The following is a 20,640-nucleotide window of genomic DNA, read 5'->3' as shown; positions in this document are numbered from 1 at the left end:
GCAGCATCTTTGCTACCTTATAAAAATTGTAAAGCACCTTATCAGATCTCTGTTCGAGTCCGAGCCATCCCACAGATATTCCCTGCAAAGTATTTCCTGGTATTTGTCCTTGAGCTAGTGCCAGTGAGCTGACAGTGGCAGTAGTCTCTACCCACTTCTGCAAGGTCTCCATTCCCCATAAAGTAAGCCAGGATTTATAACATGAGACTTTTAATGTATTTTCTTTTCTTTCCCAATGTTGTACTGATTTACACCTCTCTTCACCATTTTAGCCTAAGGAAACTTTTTGAAAGAGACATTAGAATTCTGGAGAGGGCTGGTTAAAATTTAAAGGAAATATAAATTATTTATAAAACTGACAACACAAAATGAACAGTATAACCATATATTCCAGAGACATTGTTTTCTATAGGCAGAAGGTTTTAAAATGTACTTTTAATGAAAACTGTTTGTAAGCTGTAAAGAGTATAGTTCTTTCTCTGAACTTGAGATGTTTTAAGCATAAGTCTATAATGTCTGTATAAAACACTGTGGTTTAGAATTGACTACTAAAAACGTAGTCTAAAATACTGTTTATTTTGATTTGAAGTACTAAAAATGCATTAAAATATGCACATCTCTTTCAGAACAGAACTTAAAAAATAAAAATGAAGTCAGTGCTTATTCCCTGACCTTCTCATGGTGCATTTGAAAAAGATTTATCTTTTCATTTATGTACATCACTGTGCCTCTATTCTTCAGGCCTGTTTGCTCCCAATTGATATTTCTTTGCTGAAAGTTTGAAAATTTGGCAGCTGTCTTCTCCCTTCTCTCTTTTGCGTTTACTTATCTGCTTAGAGGTAGAAATAAAGTCCTTTAGAAAAAAAATTGCCTTTAATGGGAGTGGTTACCAACAGGGTATAGAATAGTTTCAAGACTTAGGAAAGTATAAATTAGTAGAAATGTATAGCCTGTTTTTTGGGAAGTCGGTTCAGATTTGGAGGAAGCAAAAAAGTGGAGTGGGGATGGAATGAGACACCCAAAGTTTACAAGTAGATGAAGTATTTGACAAATATGGGAGAGAGATGAAAAAAGTGGAGAAGCAAAAGGCAAGGTGATGTAATGGGCAGTGTATGGCCCAGGTTGCTGGAGGAACTTACTGTTCTCCTCTATGAAAAAGCATTAACACATCTACAGTGCTCATAGGATAGCTCCAACATTCTGACTGGAAAATTAGCGGAGGAGAATGCCAAAGTAAAAAGCTGGAGAAGATTAGCCCCTTAGAAAGCATGCAGTGTTTTTAATCTTCAGATGTGTTGGGAAGGTGGTGAATTTAAGTACAAGCATTTTTTCTTCTTTTCTCACTTTGAATGTTTGTATTTGTACAAAATTGAGCGTAAGGCTCCAGTGCAAAACCTTTTTGCTCCAAGAGCTTACTGACAATATCTGAGCAGTGTGTGAACAAAAGCTGTTGTAGTCAGCTAAGCATGATGTACATGTGAGGTACATGCCTCATACACAAATCTGAAGTAGTGCAACTGTTTCTATGAAAACCAGCCTGAACATCCATAAAGAGTACAGTTTTGAATTTAAGAGCTCCAGCTGTAAATACAGTCACATGAAAACACTGGCAGTGCCTAATAAGCTTAGGAAATTGTGGTTGATTGTAAATATCAAAGAGAAAAAGGAAAGGCAAGAAAACCTTGTAGCAATGGCAGTGAGATGTTGTACTAGGTCTGTCTGGGATGGAGCTAATTCTCACCAAAACAGCCTCTAGGGTTTAGATCTGGGACCAAAAGAATGTTGGTAATACAGGGGTAAATTTTTGTGTTAGCTGTGCCTGAACATAGCATGTGCAGTGCCTCTCTTTGTCACTCTCCCCCAGTGAGAAATTAGGGGATGTGTGAGAACTTGGGATAGGACACAGAACACAGCCATGCAGATGACTCAAACCAACCGAAGAGATAACAGCATGCCACATAATAATTCTCAGCATTCTCATTCTCAGCAATAAATAAAAAGGGAAATGGAGGATTTAGGGAAGCAGTTGGGTATCAGTCTGGCCATGGGAGGTAGTGACACTGCTTGGTGGTTTGCTTTTTTTTTTTTTTTTGTTGTTGTTGTTGTTTTGTTTTGTTTTTGTTTTTGTTTTTCCTAGTAACTGAAGAAGTACGAGAAGGTTAAAAACAAACAAACAAACAAAAAAAAAACAAAACAAAAACAAAAACAAAACAAAGCAAAACAAAAAAAAAAACAAAAAAAAACAAAAAAAACATTAAGCCATACATTTTCTTGCTTTTACTTCTTTTCTCTTTTTCCCCATCCCACTGAAAGAGTGTTGCAGGTGAGCAGCTAACCGTGAGGTGCTGAGCTGTCTACCTGAGTTAAACCACCACAGCTTTGATTTCCTTGAAGAAAATTAGCAACAAGATCTAGTACTTAATCTGATGAAGAAGTTCTTCCATTAAAGGCATTATCAAATTGGTTGGATATCATTAACAATAGCACCAATAAACAATTCAGGACTGTAGGAAACCTTGCAAAGCATCTGAAGTGCCTTAAGATTTAAAAGCAAAGCAAAACTTGAAAAGCATTTTGGATAATAATAATAATAAAAAAGATACAGCTGTAGAGAAAGCATCAGGCTTGGAAAACTGCTGCAGGTATACTTGAGGGAATATTCAGTATCACAAAACACATTTTAAAACAATGCAGAGATGAAAGATTTCTGAGGCTTAATGATGAGACTCAAACTGGAGAGTACAGTTACTCAAAAGAATAAACATAGAAATATATTTTTTTAATATTATATTCCTACAAGTGGGAAAATTAAAGTATGTTATATGAATATTATTTGGATTTATTTCTTCCTTTAATGCACAAACTTCAAAATGAAGTCTGAAATGATTCAGAGATTTCTTTGTACCAAAATAAGACTGGCAATCAGTAAGTAATTAAACGCACTTAAAACAGCTACAAAAAGCTAAACTACACTTTACACTTCCATGAAAGTTAAAAATATTTTTCTGCATCTTATCCTGAAACACAGAAGTCTGAACCTACACTAGATTGAGAAGATTAGATATTTGGAATATTTTAAAGATTTGCCTTCCCTAGAACTTGCTGTAAATATGTGAGGTAGGATAATAAGATTTTGCGTTACTACAAAAAGCGTTAGCTGAAGTAGGCAACAATCACAGAAACTGGAGAACTATTGTTCTTTATGATATTGATACTCAAAGTAAGTTTAAATATAATTCTGTGTGTTAAAGACTTTACCAGGAAACAAGTTTTTTGTGTGTGTGGTTTGTTGATAAGCAGTAACGGTGATGTGAGTGAAAACATTCCCTTTTCTCAGATTTTTGTATTGTCACACTCAATGTTTATTCATTTTGGAACTGTTGAGTCATTATGGTAGTACTGGGTTAGTTTTTGGTTCAAACATAAACAGAGTTTTCACTGATTGATGAATAAAATAATGCTATTCATATCAATCATAAAGAGCTCCATCCACTTCAGCTTTCACATTACGTTTGATGTCTAGGAACTTAATTATTTTATATAGTTTACTGGTGTAGTCTGAACTGGTGCTTGTGTGTCATGGGAGTTCTAGAATTAGGAAATAAGTAATACTGTGGTACAATATCTTATGGAAATATTTCTCAGTATGGCATATTCAAAGAAAAACTTTTTGCAGACATGATCATCATTGAAAAATTTCAGGTAATAGAAAATTTAAAAAGTCACCTGATTATGAGAAAACACAGGACAAATAATTTAAATAAGCATCACAAAGTCTAAAACTTAAGCAATAGCAGCTGTCTGTCAAACCTGATCTATCTTTATACCCTGGCATGCAGCTAAGACCTTTTGTCAATAGTTCAGGAATTTATAGTTAATTTCTATTTAGGTGTAATTAGGCTCCATAAGACATACATTTTGAGTTTGTTCGCTCTACAGGAGAGTCATGAGATTTATAAAGACTATGGACTTTGCAAAAAGGTTTCTATTTCTTATGTAAACTAAAGATAATGGGTTTCTTATGTTAACAGGGGGAGAAAAAAAAAGATAAGCCTTTCCCTTTAAAGGGTACATTTTAGCAAGTAAACTGATATATGGATTTGAAGTTATTAATTTCAATTAGCCAAGATGACTTTCTGAGAGTCTTTGCAATCATTATGTTACTAAAATGTGATTTAGATATCCATCACAATGAAAAGATAGATCAGTATTGTATCTGCAGGTACTTGTGCTAAATGTTGGCTTAAGAAAGAGTAGGCTGTGAGGGAAATAGGAGATCTGCAGCTGGAACTGGCTTCTCTTGCTAATCTGACAATCAAGCCTAACCTCATATTGTGTAGCTTCTAATAGAAAAGGAAAGTGGTAAAGAATGAAATAATAAGTTAAAAAATACAAGATCAATAGTCTTTCTCTTCCTAAAACAAGAGGACAGCCTTGCTTAAAATAATTTTTTTTCCCCAGTTTATTACAAGCACACAAAGCTTTTCATTGAGATCCCCTTCAGGATTCTAAAAAAAAAAGAGGCAGCACATTTTGTTTGCATTCTTTAAAGACTGGTGATGTTTGTAGGAGGTTAGCATGCTATTTTTATGTCATGCAGTGATAATTTCACTGCAAAGTGAGTTTAATATGTCTAAGACAAAAAGTAGATTCATTCTGTTGAATAAAGAAGAGGAGAGCAGATAAAAGCCTTAGAAGAAATTACTGGCATTAGGAAAAGCGCTGTTGAAATGGGCAAAACAAAACATATAACCTGAATAATGACAGTATTTTCTTAGAGATCTTTGTAACAAGAACCATTTTTAAGAAGGTTCATTTTTAGTTAAGTGTTTGCCTGTGAGTACAGTTAGAAGTACTTGAAGCAAGGAATGGAGCTAGCAAGTAACTGTGCACAATTTGATTTAATGTTTCAATGCATTTATTCCGAGTTGCCTGTTTGCATGCTGTAGTACTGGGGGCGTAAGAAATCAATACTTGTATTATCAGATACCTTGGTACTGAGTGTATTACTGAGTGTATTATACTAGTGTATTACACTGTTGAGAAAATTTGCTTATTTGACCTCAGTTTTGATATATAGCACAGTATCATGATGAAATTTTTTCTAGCATTGCCCCTTCGGCCATATTACACATTTGTGAGCTCTTTGATTTTGCATTTTCTCCAAAGCTGAACAAGCTAACATTACCAAGCAAACCCTGACAAATGTTGCTTCTCTAGCACATACCTTGTGGCTACTGATTATGAATTATACTTCTCTGAATTGTTTTTTTACTTCAGTATGAATCATGGAAGGACAGTGGATCATTCATAGTAGAGAGCACACCAATTTGATGCCCTCTCCTTCCTCACAGATTTAAAATGTAACTTATTTTATGGAGGATGGTATTTCAGGAACAAGCTTAAGGGACTCCTCTACATTTGCCTTCATGTAGCAATGGCTATTGAGTTCTTTAAAATGAAATTCTGGACTATATTCCTATGTCATCTTCCTCATAGAGGCTGTTTTTGAGGCAATCTTTTTGTACATCTCTCGCCTCCCTGCAGCTTACAGTAAGAGAATACAAGGGATATTTCTATATTGCAATTCACTGATAAGGCATCTCCTGATTTCACATAATTTCTCTTGTTGATCTGTCTCATGACTATGAGAAAGCCAATCCCCCAAATGTTATTTGTAGCAGGTTTTTATACCTATATGATAAGATTTGAAATAATACTGGAACTATATGTTTTATGCACTTCTCAGAGTATTTGTTTGATATTGTCTTGCCTTTTTTAGAAAGACTAAAATAAAGGAGTGGTGGGGTAGGAGGCACAGAGAATTCATAAAAGAGAAAGAGAAACTACAAGTAAGTATTTTCAAAGAAGTTAGTGTAATAATGGCTTGGTCATCAGTTGGGAAAGAGCTACTCAGATGCAAAGCAGCAACGCAGCACAGCTGTGCTGAGGGCAGAAGATCTTAGGTAAAAGGCAGTCCTGGAGTATGAGGATACTAAAGGATAAAAGAGAATCAGCCTGATGAGTAGGAGACATATCCAAAAAGATTATTGTTGCAGAAGGAAAACATTCAGATTCTTACAGCTGAAGGTATGTATTTACTGTCCTGAATTGAACCTTAAAAATAGTTGTGAGGAAAGGTTAAAAAATAGGTATTGAAAAATATTAAAAAAATATCATTTCCCTTGGAGCAATCTATGCTTTCTGTCAGTAACAGGAAAAAATGCCTATGCTTTGAAAAGATTCTTCCTGAATCTCTGTAATCAATTACTGCCATAGGCTTGTTTAGGATAAGCATTTTCAGCTGTAAATTTAGCCCATCCTATCAACGTGGTTAGCAACTGTAACCCGAAGATCCAGTCTGAAAGTGAGAGGACTGTTTTATTCAAGGAAACTTACAGGTGGTAAGTTCTGTCATCTCTATGCATTTGCAATGGGTAAAAGAAAGGCTTTATCTATAACCAGAACGGAAGATAAGAGATGAAGGGTGGTTTTGTTTGTTTTAATTTTTTTTCTCTTTTCTACTGTTTCTTTTCTTTTTTTTTTTTTTTTTTTTTTTTTTTTTTTAAACTGTAAACTATGAATACTAACACCTCTTGAGATTCCTACCCTCTTTAAATTTAAGCAGCTTTTTCAAAAGCATAATATACTGCAGGTATCTTCAACATTTCTTGTTGTTCCTGTTGTCTTTATAGCTGTAAACTCCTCACAAATCTTTATAATAAAAAGTAGAAATATCTGCTTTGTTGACACTTCATTTTTTACATATATTGGTAATTTAATTCGTAGTCATTTTAAAAACACTGGTATAACTGATATAGGGCATCATAAATGTTTTTAAGCTAAGCTAGGTTTTCTGAGATGCTCGAAAGGGAAAGGTATAGACCAATGTAAAAGCTAATTCATATTTTAAAGTTACCTTCCTAATAAAAAGAGAACTTTTTAAAAGATACTTAGGACATTTTTGACTAATTCTTTTGAGGAGAAAAATGCTCTCTGAGGATTAGTCAAGCTCTGCAAAACTACAAAATCATAAAAAGTTTCTATCTGATAAAATAAAAACCATTTATCCAAGCCTCTTATGAAAGGCTAGATAGTGGATATTGATGTTTCTGATAGATGAAATGCTCCCAAACCAGCTCATCCTAATATGACTCATCAAGAGTGAGGCTTTATACAAACAAAAAGTTCCCTCAAGATTTAAACTTTCAACTGGATGATTAACTGATAAATCTAAAAATCCAGATTCTCAATTGAGACTGACTCCATACGGTCAAATTAATGAAGCAACAATTTCCTTGGGTGACTTGGAACATTACACTAGCATTTTGACAAAAATGCACTGGTGAAAGTAGTGATGCCTTTTCCATTATTCATTTAAACATTTTCACTAGCACTTGTTTTTTAGGAACTGCAGATAAAAGAAACATACCCCTACTTGGAGAATTAAAAGATGGTGTTCAAGAGAGCCGTACTCAAAACAATGAATTTACTTGTCTCATTAGTGTTCTGCAAATCCTTCTGTCTTTCCTATTTTTATCCATGTTGGCTACAAAGTCTTGACAGAATGCTTAGATACCCAGATGGATATTAATATGTTCAGTGAGATCAAGTATGTGAACAGCTGGCATTTTTTGTTTTGTTTGTGTATGTTTCTTTTTTTGTTTGATGCTTTTCATATCTTAAAGATATCAAAAGGTTATCTCTGGTAGTATTACAGGCCAGCAAGTTTACTAAGTTTGCGATCAAGGTGTTTGCGATCTCAGTGAAGAATATTTTGACCTTTCTGTGTTTTGTTTTACCAAAAAAAAGGATTGTGTTGATTAAGTTCCCTGTGTCCAGAAAGAAGTGGTGATGCATAAAATCGATGTATCACTCCTAAATGAAGACTAAGTTAAATATAATTTTTATATATAAAGATATCATTAGAAGGTAGGTTTATAGGTATCCACAGCTTCTCTTGGCAGCCTGTGCCAGGGCCTCACTGCCCTCTGAGTGAAGAATTTCTTCCTAAGATCTAACCTAGATCTCCCTTCTGTTAGTTTAAAGCCATTTTCCTTTGTCTTATCACTATCAGAGCATGTAAAATTTTGCTCTCCTTCCCATCTGTAAGCTCCCTTCATGTACTGGAAGGCTTCAGTGAGATCTCTCCGAATCTTCTCTTGTCCCAGTTAAACAAGCCAATTCTCTCAGTCTGTCTTTGTAGGAGAGGTGCTCCAGTCTGCTGATCATCTTCATGATCATCATCTTAAACATAAATTACATCAAAATCTAAGCTTGCTTTGGAGTTTTTCATATAAACTGTAGATTTCAAATTCATTTTAGATGGCAGGCAAAGTAGTCGTTGATCACAATTAAAGTATTTTTAGTATGCTCATAGTTAGTATCTCTGGCTTCTTTGAGAGTATTGCAATTCTGATTGTGCCCTGTGGGAATCTACATGCAAAGCCAAATTAGAAAAGCCATACATGCTAGCCAAACAACTAGCACAGCCTGTCACATTTGAGCTGTCTTTAAAATATTTTCTTCAATAAAGTCAGAGAAAGTGAGGGATAAATTTGTATGGGATTCAACTTGAAGTAATCACAAACTTAAGACATAGAGCTACCCTGTTTGTTCCAATTCTCATCATGACGATGCTTTAGTGAGTGAAGAAAAACTGAAATTCTTTAATAGAGATGTATTTGGCAGAGATGAATGTATAGGGGGATAGAATGTATAGGAATATAGAGACGAATGTATCTGAATATATTAGGAATATAGGTGTTTGCCTGATGTTTTAGACCTTCCAACCTAAATATCCCCTAACTGAGCCAGAATGTTGAGTGAAGACTGAACCTCTGAATATACAGCCACAAGCATATTTCAGTAGGATTACCTGTGGAAAACTTTCATTTCAGCATGCTCTGTGATAGGGAAGGGGAGCTTCCCCAGCGATGTTTCAGTTGCATTTGGGCTTTTAACAATTAAGGTGCTAAAGCACTTATCAGGGAACGGCCAATATGCTCCTAATTTACAGTTTGCCTTGTTTTCTTGTGATTTCTTTTTTATGTCCATAATCAACATTATCAAATTAAAATAAATATAGAAGGATAGAGGGAGAACAAGGAATGCATACTAAATAAGGTCTATTGTAACTCATAACAAGGTTATAATGTGAAGAACTGTTACCATATTCTGCAGTAGTCATTGCAGCTGCTTAGAGATCAGTATAAGACAGATAGAAGTAGATATACTTTTGCACAGCAGGTAGGGAATTTTTTTTTTTTAATTTATTGCCACAGAAGGCTGGGTTGACAGACAGCATAAGCAGATTCAGAAAGAAGTTAGAGAAATTCGTGGGCAACAGTCTAAATACTGCATAGATACTAAAGAGAGCAAGAGACGCACCATCCAGCACCCCTGATGGGGTGACTGCAGATGCCAGAGGAGCTTAGAGGGAATGGGCTACAGGCAGTCACCACACTCTCTTCCTTTCCCTAGGCAGCCACTCTAGTTGTTGCTGTCAGGAGCAGCACACTGGCCTGGCTGCTTGAGCATGTCTCATCTTCTTAACTCACTTCTGCCTGACTAATGAATTGTTTAGACCAGAGTGTCTCAAAGCTTCCCAGCAGCAAAGGCAAGATTTAATTTCGTGGCTGTGACAGCATTTCTGCTTTAGGCACCATCCTCCTGGAGAGTGGCGAGATGGAGTGAGGGCTGTGCCCAGCCACCGTGACGTGCTGACCATGGGCTGGCTGCCCAGGGATGGCTCTGCTGCTGCTGCTGAGCCAAAGGGGCTGGCTCTGTTAATTAACAGCTTCCCCACTGCTGCCAGAGTATGTACATCTGCTGCTCTAACTATTCTGTGTAGGACTGCAATTGGTATATTAAGATGTTGAAAAGCTCTGAATAATTTGGATCTAAGGATCCTTTTCCTAGTTATTTGTTATCCTATGGGTTTTACCCTAGGACATGCCATCTAAGTTCAATTTAAATTCTAAGTTTCTTATATTTCAACTACACAGTGGTTGCTTTAACAGGCCACTTACGAAGGTGATGGCTTACATTATAGCAGAAAAATTCCAGAATTTCCACTCTTGGGATTGCAGATTCACAGTACATGGGGAACAATGAGGAGTTTTCTTGAAAAATTGAACACATCCACCTTAGTGAATCAAAGCTAATCACACTGTAATAATGTGGGACAGTTCTTCTGCAACATTGTGGACATCTAGATTCCTTGCTAGTGTTAAGCAGAAAGGAGGCGTGTATCTTGTGTGCATGTGCATTTAGACTCAATGCTTGAAAGCACATTAAGAAGCACATATGACAAATTTACAGATAGGTAATCTTGGTTTAAAATTCCATGAGTGCTGTGATATTCCCTGACTAGGGAAGTGTTTGTCCCTCTGTACTTAGCACTGGTGAGACCATTCCTTTTCAAGAGAAATAAAATGCTGAGTGTTCCTACAAAATAGAAAACAAAGAAAATAGAAAATAAGACGCACAGCGGCAAGTTCCCTTCAGAAACCTTCACTTTGTTTATACGTTGTATTATTTAAAATATACTTATGTAGCTGGAGACATTAAAACTATTCTTCTGTGTGTAAGGCCACATTTTAAGAAAACATCTCTGCTTTGGTGTTTAGATTTAATTCTTAACACTCATATTTAATAATTAAATTAAGCAAATTAAGTATTTCTTCAGTAATACTAGCAGCTAACAAGACATTTGCTGACTTTATGAAAGAATTTTACATTTTATTATTTAGTCATAAAATTGAATACTTTTATAAGGAAAGTATTGTGTTACATTCTGCTACCATATAAGTTGCAAGTCTAGAACTGCAGTTGACTGAAGCTGCTTAAGTAGTGGACCCTAAAGAAAGGAACTGGCACTTGGGTTAAAAAGTACAAAGCTACCAGGTAGAAATAAATAAATATGAGTCTTCAGGCTGTGAATATATTGCTTTAATGACTAGTGTCTAAGGAGTTGAGATGCTTTATTTATCTAGGCCGAAATGGGATTCAGTAAGCCAGCTTTCTATTCCTAATAATGGACCAATATTTTTTTTATTTTCTTCATGTAAATTTGAGAGTGGATTTTGTTACATACAGGTAAGGACAGGTTACAAATAATCAATACTTACTGCTGTCTGTTAGGCAAATCTCTTGGGCTGCAGAGCTTCTTGGAAGTTTTTGGGAAAGAGTTAAGTATCTAATGTCAGTGGAAGATCTAGGGGAATCTATAAATATGATTGGTTCCCTTCTCTACTGTGTCCTTAACTTGGCTGGTGGTTATCAGTGCTTTGCCTCTGGTCTGATTTGGGGTGACCAGTTACAAGAGTTACAAACAAAAAGATTTCACTGAAGGGAAATGCAGGATTTTAATTCAAATCTTACATTGCTTGTGATAATGTTTGTAACAAGCAATTATTCAATGGAAGGATGCAGGATGGGTGAAGAAAGCAATGGGCTTTGTCAAAGTACAGCAACAGAAACCAATTTAGATTGTATGTAAGATGTGCTACTTTATGACTGAAATGCCTGCTTCAGAAAAAACACTCAGTACATTCAAGTACACTTGTGAATGTGAATAGTCTAAATAATTTAAGAATCCATTTGCAAACCACTTATATCTACCTCAGCCTGCTCACAGGATTTCTGATGCCTGTCAGCTGCACAGGACCACACTGCTCATGACACAGAAATGTTGCTTGCCAAATGTCTTGCTGAACTGTGTGCCCTGAAACCTCACAAGTGCTTTTAAAAAAATTGTTATTTTTTTATTTATTGGGGGAATGTTCCAATACTGTTCTGTTTCCCTCTTTGTTCCTCTCCTTTCCTGCCTGTTCCTTCCCTTTGGTTAGTAGTTTCCATCTGGTGGGTAGGTTGTAATAAGTTCTCACTATATCCAGTAACTCAAATTATAATTAGGTATTCTTTAGTGGCAGGGTATTACCCATTAGTCACTGTTTCTAATATGTGTTGTGTATACATGCTTCACGTATCTGAATAAAAGTCTCACCTTGGACCCAACAGGCCAGAACCAGTACTGTGGACAAAGGATGGTGGAGAACTACCAGATCCAGAGCGAATGGTTGTCAATGGCAGAGTCCTCAGCATCAGTTTCCTAAACAAAACAGACAATGGCACATATCGATGTGAAGCAAAAAACCCAATTGGCCGAAACAGCACAGAATATGTTCTGATAGTACATGGTAAGTGCATTCTCTGTAGCTCTTTGGCACATGTTAGACATTTGTAATGTTTGAGGAAAATTGGTTGCTTAGGATCATTAATGCAAGAATATCAGGAAAAAGCTAAAAGCGTAATTGCACTTCTATTGACATTATCCTCTAGTTATAGTGTGTGTTTTTATTTCCTTCTACCAGATGCCTCTCTTTGTAAAGTTTAAACAAAATGTATTCATTAATGTAAGCATCTGTAAAAATATTTTGCAGTATGTTGGGTACTGTTATGTTAAAAACTTGCCTCACACATAATGTATAGCTAAGGTGGTTACAGAAATACATATGAAGGGAAAATTGGAAATACAAGGCAAAATGCACTAGTTACAGCTTGCTACTGCTTATCATCATCAGCATCTGACTTATTTTTGTAATCAGTCCTCAAAAATATGTTCTGTACTAAATTCACAATCCATCTTCCAATGAAACTGATAAATCAGAAGGCTCCCATTAAATTACAATTTATTTATTTTCATTGTTTAATTAGGCAACAGTATGTGTCATGTTAAAAACCAGCAGGCTTTTATTTTAATCCTGAAATAGTTTGATATAACTCTGTTATAGGAGAAAATATAATAAAATGTTAGTATTTAACTTTAGTACGGCTTTATAGAGCAAATCTAGCAGTCTCAAAGTATAAAGTTTGTTTTATCACATATATATACTTATTAATTCCTAGAAAATGTTTGAATTTTAACCTAAGTGAATAAAGAGGTGAAAGCTCCGCTCTACTTTACCACGGTACTATTTCCCCCTACTTTTTACATGAAAGCAACTTTTTTTAGGCCTTGGATAAAGTAATGTCTTCCTTGCTTACCAAATAACAGAAATTTCTATCGTTTGTGTTTTGTACTCAATTTATTTATATGATAATTTTTGAAAACATAGCGTTTGGCAATAGTAGATTTTCCATCAGTGCTGACTTTGCAGTATACCCTCATCAAAGACTATTTTGCAATCTCCTATATTTCCTTCATGTAGTGGTATGCCCCCTGTTGATCTGATTATCTTGCAACAATTTCATGGCAATCTGTAAAGTTATTCATTACGAGGAAGGCATTCTGTTGTGTGGCAACACATTAGGCATGTTATCAGGTTTAGCTTGAACACTGCTGACCTTTTCTGTTATGAGTACTGTCGTTTTCCTAATTGCATTTCTTGAATTCTGGTGCTGAAACTGAAGAAGATAAATGTCAGGTGCTTCCTAGATTACTGTAACAATGAAAGTAGTGTGACAGAGTATGTGCTGGTGTTTAGTGCTTAACAACTTACTGCATTTCTGAGTTTTTTTATATTCATTTTAAATATGGAAGAGACTGACATAATTATTTTATGAATTGTACTACAATTGGTTGTATAGATCAATTTAGACAGTGTCTTATCCTTTCTTTAGTTCATTGGATTCCTCAATGTCCCTAGTGGAACCTAATCCTCTCAGAGCAATTCGTTATTATCATACTTGTTCTCTCTTCTTCTGTCTCTTTTTTTCTGCTAGCAAAACTACATTTTAGCTTTCCCTGAGATGCATTCTTCTTTTTAATAGAGGATATATTTTCTCTGTGTCTTCCAAAATGCATCTTGGAGCATCCTTTGATTTGCCGTCACTTCCCCTGTGTGTTCCCACTTGTAACTTTTTGGATCTGCTCCTTCTGATACGGCTGATGTATCATATGAACATGCCTTCCGATCACAAGTCTTTGGTATCTAATACAGGTACATGCCAGACATAAGGGGAGGTATATTTATAAAGATGTGGGGAATGAGGGGGAAGAAATCTACATGTAGAGAAAATATCTCTTCTTTGATGTTGCAAGTCAAGGAAGTAATGCCTAGGAAAAAGAGACCTAGCCCACTGCCCTTTATGAAACCTCTGAAAGTCCATTGCCACAGTGTTAAACAGCTAACAGATTTTTAGTATAATCTCCAGCCCAGAGGAAGTACGGTGATGGAGAGAAAGAATGATAATCACTTCCCTGAGTTTAGGGTGATACTGCCGCTGATTCACTTTTGCCAGGCAAGCTGGTGTGAGAAAGCAAGGGACATCAATGACTCTACAGGGTCAGAGAAGTGTAATCTGATTCATAACTTTTTTTTTTTTTTTACATCCAAATTGTGATTCCATCTACATTTTTTCCTCTTCTACAGCTTTTCTTTCTTCTGTTCATTAAGGGTTCAAAAGTTTCATTTGGCTTCTATTTCTTTTTTCCCCTATTTATTTCCTCTCAGTGAGACTTTGTGTACTAATTCCCTCAATTTCTGAAGTTATATCTTACAGTTATCTTCCTAACTCAGAACAGATTTAGACAGCTCTAGTATGGATAGAAGCTTACCTAAAAATGAAAGATGTCATTTATCGTAATTAGAGATAAAGAGTAAGGAAAATTTATATATATACTAAGAAAAGAGTGTGTCATGCCTTTGCCAACCTAGTCAAACTATTATAGAGAAAATTAATATTATTTCCACCGTAATGACAATGATGTAATAGTATTTTGATGTTAAATGATGGCAGTGGAAATATACATATTTAAAATACATAAAAAACATATTCCTATAAGCAGATAAATGGCAAGGTGTAATATAAATATCACCTGATAACATAAGAAAATCTTTTTTTTAGATTTGTATTTTAATTAAAGAAATCAAAGAAAATGAATGTGTTTAAATAAGGTAAAAGGCATTGACTATTAAGCATACTCATGCTGCTTTGCTGAATCAACACAGCTGCTACTTTTTCTTAACTTCAGTTCTTAATAATAAATGTCAAGAAAACATTTCAAGAAGAGGGAAAGTGGGCACAAATTCAGAGTTTATAGGCAGCGGTGCAAAGGCAAGATGTGGTATGCTAAAACACTTGTCTCTTGCAGTAACAAAGGCACATGCTTTAATGCCTGTAGCTGTTGTCATTTTTGTATTCTAATTGTTAAGCTTAGTGCTTTAGAAGTGTGCATTCTGGTTAGGTACATCACATCCTTCCTTTGGCAATAGGCTGCTGGCAATTTTCACTCTTTTTTTAATTTATTAAGATTTTTTTTTGTCCAAATATAGTCATTAATCATCAGTAAACAGAGCTAGCTCTGAGTCTCATGGTGCTCAGCTCAAAAACATAGATTCTACTGGCAAAGCTTAGGTAATATGTGCAGTGATATAGACAGAGTTGAGAGAGAGTGTGGTCCATCACGGTCAAACTGAAGAAACAGCTGCTGTGTATGTAACTCGTGACCTCTGGATATTGAAAGCCTAGTTCAGCACTGTAGTGAGTAGGTGACAGAAGTCCACATCACTGAGAGATATTCTTAGTGGGAGGGGCAGCATTTGATAACACTTGATGAGACCTGTTTGAAATAAGCTACCTGGGGTGAAATGTCCTAATTTACTAATTTAAAGCCATGTATTCCATCAAGAGAAATACTAAGAGCAATAATGTGGCATACATCAATGGTCTACCAAAGAAATATAGTAACTGACATGAATAAGCTGCTGTGGGTGGTCAGTTATATAATAGAAAAAAGATTGAGCCAGAAACTCAGTATTTCTGCAGAATAAGAAGTGGCTTAGCATATTCCCTTGACTTCAGACTCTAAATTTTATTTTTATTTTTTTGGGACAAAATATTTTTCTGCAAATAAAGGCAACTGAGTTACTGAGTTATATTGTTAATATTTTGAAACATAATTTCAAACATAAAATCTCCTACAATATGCTGATCCAAAGGTTTCCCTCCACCTCTCCTCTGGACAGTGAGTATTTCTCTTCCATGTGCATGTCCAGTCCTATTTCAAAACATTTATCATCTTGGCTTTTTACAGTAACCTGTGGCAACAAGTTTCTGAATTGAATTATGGCTTTTGAGGGAAATGATCTCTTCTGTTTGTTTAAACCTGTTGGCTGAGCTCCTCATTTCTTAACTTTCCAAACTACTTGGCATCTTTTGTTGTTTGTTCTGTAAGTACTGGAAATGCCACTGTGATGGCTGATCACGTTTGCATTCTGATGGTGTTTTCTCATCTTTCTTTCCATCACCTCCATTCCTTCCTTCAAATCCAGTACACTTCCTGTTATAAAGTATGAAGCCACCAATAATTATAGCACTTTGAACTTCTTTTCCTATGCAAGTTTCTTTTCAGATTAGTAAAAACTGTGGAATCCAAAGCACATATGAAATCAAATTCCAAAACATCTATCAGCTCTAAACTCCTTTATATTTTGCCCACTATCATGTTTATTACATTTTATTTCTGTTTTGAAGTTATCATAGAAGCCCCTCCCTTTATTTACATAACTCAGTTGTGCACATCTCTTGCTCTGGAAGTAAATACTGAGTCTGAAGTAATTTGGAGTCTGTCTGAGGAGGAACTACTTTTTTTCCTTTTCTTTGAAAACTGAAGATGTCAGACCATAGATCTCCTGCTTTGCGAATATTTTCACTGCAAGCCTCTAATAAACCTTGTAGAGTTTTTGGACACCTTTTTCTCATAAACATGTTTAAAAAAACAAATAAATAAATAAAATTCAGTGCATAGTAGAGAGAGGTGGGAAGGACAGAAAAGAATGGGACACATCCATATGGAGCAGCAGGCTCAAAATTAAACTAGTTGTTCTCCATTTTGGTGTCAAGATTCTAGATACTGAGGTGGCTGGACATTTTCTAAAGTTGCTTTCTTTATGATTCCTGAGATGAAACATCTCACAGAAACAGTGAAGAGACTTTCCTTGCCTGTGGGAAAATCCTACCCTTTGACTGAACAAAGCTTGTGCTTCTGAAAAGAGAATTGAGCAGACTTGTGATGTAATGGAGCAATAATAACCTGTAAAGCTACAATAGAGAGTGTTTTTACTAAAAACTGACTCTACTCCCACAGCAATCAAGGCGTATCAAGAAAATGGGTCTCAAAAGACCACTTAAGACTTCATTTGAAATTCTGTGCATGTGAATATCTATACTTTTTAGTTTTGAGATTTTTTTATCTGTGTTTGAATGAAAAGAAAGTGGGTGTCTCAGTTCTGAGTCCTTAATACAGAGGTGAAAAGAACAGTCTTTCCTATTTCCATCTTTTAAAAAGTAAAAATAAAATAAAGACAACTCACTGGTGGAGGGATTTGAGGTTTTATAGGAAAAATAAACAAAGGGATGATGCTGTTGAAGACTTTTTCCATCTCAAAATGTACATAACAGTTGATAGTCCCACGTTAGCCTTCCTTTCCTCCAAACTGTCTTTAGTTTTTCTCAGTTTTTGTGAAAAAGCTGAGGCTAGAGGAATTAGACTGCATTGTGGCCATTCTGAGAAACTAACTTGATAAGAATCCTCTGCTAAAGGTAGCAGCACTGAGTTAATTTTATTCATGTGATATTCTGCAAAGTGTAGACTTTCAAATTACGTTGAACTATTTTGATTTTTTGCATGTACATCAACATTCTAAAGTGAAGGGTCATATTGAGTCAGCATTGCAACGTTAAAATCAACTTCCCCAAACTTCTTTCAGCACTTAGCAGTGCTGAAATAGGTGGCTTGGACCTATAAGAATGGTTTGTTTGAATGCTGCATGATCAGATGAATTAAGAAATCTTTGTGTAATATAGATTTCATTATTGGACTTAGGAAGTATAATGTTTATTTGATGTTTTTGGGTATGAAAAGTCTGTCAAGAAACTCATGGTGGAAATGTTGGCTTAATTTTATGGATGAATTGGCCAGCTATTATCCCTGAACGCTCACAAGGCAGCTACTTTGAAATTGCTTTTTGTTGATAAATACTTGCACAGTAGGGTCTATAGTTAAGCTGTGTGAACTGATATTTCTTCATTTATAGTGACTTTAGAAAAATAAGATACAATTTTTCTTTTCTTTCAGATAAGCTCAAAATTATTTTGTAAAGGTCAATAAAATAACATTCCAAGCCACAGTAATGCTTTTGGAGAATGTGTTTAACACTTCTATGGTTTTACATTAAAATATTGGTTTTGATTAAAGAAAAGTTTTAAAATAGTAATTTTTTGTTAGATAATTTGATTTCTTTTTAAAATAGAATACTTATGGAAATTGCTGAATACGAAGTATTTCACTTAACACAAAGCGAATTTGTCCTGCTTTTTTTTTTTTTTTTTTTTTTTTTCTCCCCTTATGGAGATAGCTCTCTTCAGCACTGTCTACCTATTAAAACACATATAGCTCATTCCTATTTGAATAGGAATTGAAGCTATCAATGAGCTTATTTAATAAACTGTAGGTTTGGGTCATGTCTTTAATAATACACAGTATCTGAAGAAATTTAATTTTCTATGTACATGTATAATTGGCTAATGTGATAGTTCTTGATTTGGACTCCCTCTGTGGTTTCTGAAAAGGAAAATATTGCATACAAGTTTTGAATGGTAATGAAGATTTCTCTCAACACACGATATGTACAGAATTAATTATTTGGTTGCTTGTGTGTGGGTAGAGCACCTACACTGAAGTACTTGTTTAACTACACATGCTAGATATAGTAATGTTGCTCTTTCGAACAGAACTCTTAAATCTTTATTGGAGTGTACTTCTCAAATACTATTGTCAGTTTTGTCATCACTTTGATTTGCTTTTATCATGGATTGCTCTCAAATTTTTCTGGATTTCAAGCTTTGCCATTGCCTTCCACTAACGTTCTTGAACTTCACTTCTGTCAAGCTTTTTTGGGTGAGAGATTAGACTGAAAAATTACCATACCTATGAATGTCATATGCTGGCTTCATGAAGAAAATAAGACTGTTAACAGAATAATTTCATTTGAGTCTGATGACAAAGTTGAAGTCAAATAGTTGTTAATGATTTTCTGTTTCCAGCAAGATCATTTATTATACACAGAAAAAGCCACCTATGACAACAGCAAAAAAATAATCAAACCCACATAATGAAATTATTGAAGTAACTTTGCTGTTTTCAAACAATAATCCTTGTTGTACCACTGTGTGCCAGGTGGAATGCAGATAATGATCTTTGTGTCTCATTCTGATATGGTGCTTCTATAATTAACCTTTCTTTTGAGAATAGGTTGCTCATCATTTCGCTTAATTCGAGAAATGAAATGGTACATAATGATAATACTTTAGTATCAATTGATGATAGTAGCCTGGTGATACATCAGTACCGTGTGTTCTAACTGAGATTACAAAGCTTGGGAAAGTAGCACAAATCATTGGCTCTGAGCAAAGGAGGACAGATATAATTGTTTCAGGGAAATTTCTTATAGCTCCCTGTGTCTGCACCTTACCGCTGAAGGGAGTTCAGAAAAACTTTGGTTAAAATATCGTATTTTTGCTAGAGAGCTATGAGAATTTCAGTATCTCAGCTCTTTGATCAAATACGAAGGACAGAAGCTCAGAGAGAAGTAAACAGTTTTGAATTTGCTTATCTCAAACCATTAATATTTCTAACATCTTTAGTTTTCTATTATTAATCATTTGTTCTCATTATTGTATTTTCCTCACATTCCTATATAAATAAATAAATAAAAATCTTTATGAAGAAAAAAATATTCAGTTCATATTTCTTTCAGTATTCTATTACTATTTTTCTCTGAATAAATAAGGTGGTTATTTTTCCCTTTGTTTCCAGTACTCTTCCAGCTAAAAAACTGATCAAACTGACAAGAAGTGAAATTTTCCTGGATAAAATTTCAGACTCCCTATAACATCTTTCTTCACAGCTTAACTTCAGTTTTAATTTGTGGTGGGAGAGAAATAGCTTCACTCCATCCCTTGAAAAGGAAACTTCTAACCTGAAATCATGAACTATTTTTTCTAGCTCTTCGTTCTTGAATTCTTGACCTAACACAGCATTTTTTTTTCTTTCCTTTGTAATTAAATTCATACTAATTTATTGCTAAATCATGACATAGACTTTCTACATTGAATCTTCATCTGCCTTGTTATGGGTTACTGTGAATTGCTTTGACCTTTTTTCTAAGGATTCACTACATTTTTCACAGCTTTCAAGACAGTATGTTGCGTGTGTCTTTCCATATGACTCACACGGGAAGTGGAAGAGATACAAGCAATAGACAGGAAAGCAGTAAGGGTATATCTCAAAACCATTCTCAGGCAATACAAAAATGAGCATTGCTTGCGAGTGTGAATGCTTATCTACTAAAACTGATAATGTCGGTTGAAACATCTAATGCTGTCTGTGGATCTCTCACAATAATGTGACTACTTGTAAGAGGCCATTGTTACCTTACAAGAATAAAGAAAGATTTAAACACCTTTTGGTGAAACGTACAGGCAAGTATCTGTGAATAGATCTCTAAATATCTGCTACTTCTGATGGAATTCATGTTGTGATGTTAGATAATCTGTGATTTGTAGAAAGAATTGGTCCAAAAATTTTCAGTCTAGGTCATTTTTCTTTTAATAGAAGGCTTGGAGGTAGAA

At 35.1% G+C, this 20,640-nt stretch overlaps 1 protein-coding gene across 2 annotated transcripts in view; it reads left to right on the top strand.

The window, feature by feature from the left end:
• The window catches only part of CADM2 (cell adhesion molecule 2), a 178,844-nt gene that overhangs the window by 104,156 nt on the left and 54,048 nt on the right, over positions 1-20,640 (top strand). For both annotated transcript variants that reach the window (XM_042810409.1, XM_042810408.1), the window contains exon 7: positions 12,025-12,203. In XM_042810409.1, the coding sequence (XP_042666343.1) occupies positions 12,025-12,203 (179 nt within the window). The remainder of the gene's footprint in view (positions 1-12,024; positions 12,204-20,640) is intronic.

The sequence above is a fragment of the Centrocercus urophasianus genome, unplaced genomic scaffold (assembly GCF_019232065.1).
Source record: "Centrocercus urophasianus isolate 14NV4802_14NV808 unplaced genomic scaffold, USGS_Curo_1.0 seq_12, whole genome shotgun sequence".
NCBI lineage: Eukaryota > Metazoa > Chordata > Aves > Galliformes > Phasianidae > Centrocercus > Centrocercus urophasianus.
The sequence above is the reverse complement of the archived record's forward strand: the minus strand, read 5'-3'. Positions and strand labels throughout refer to the sequence as shown.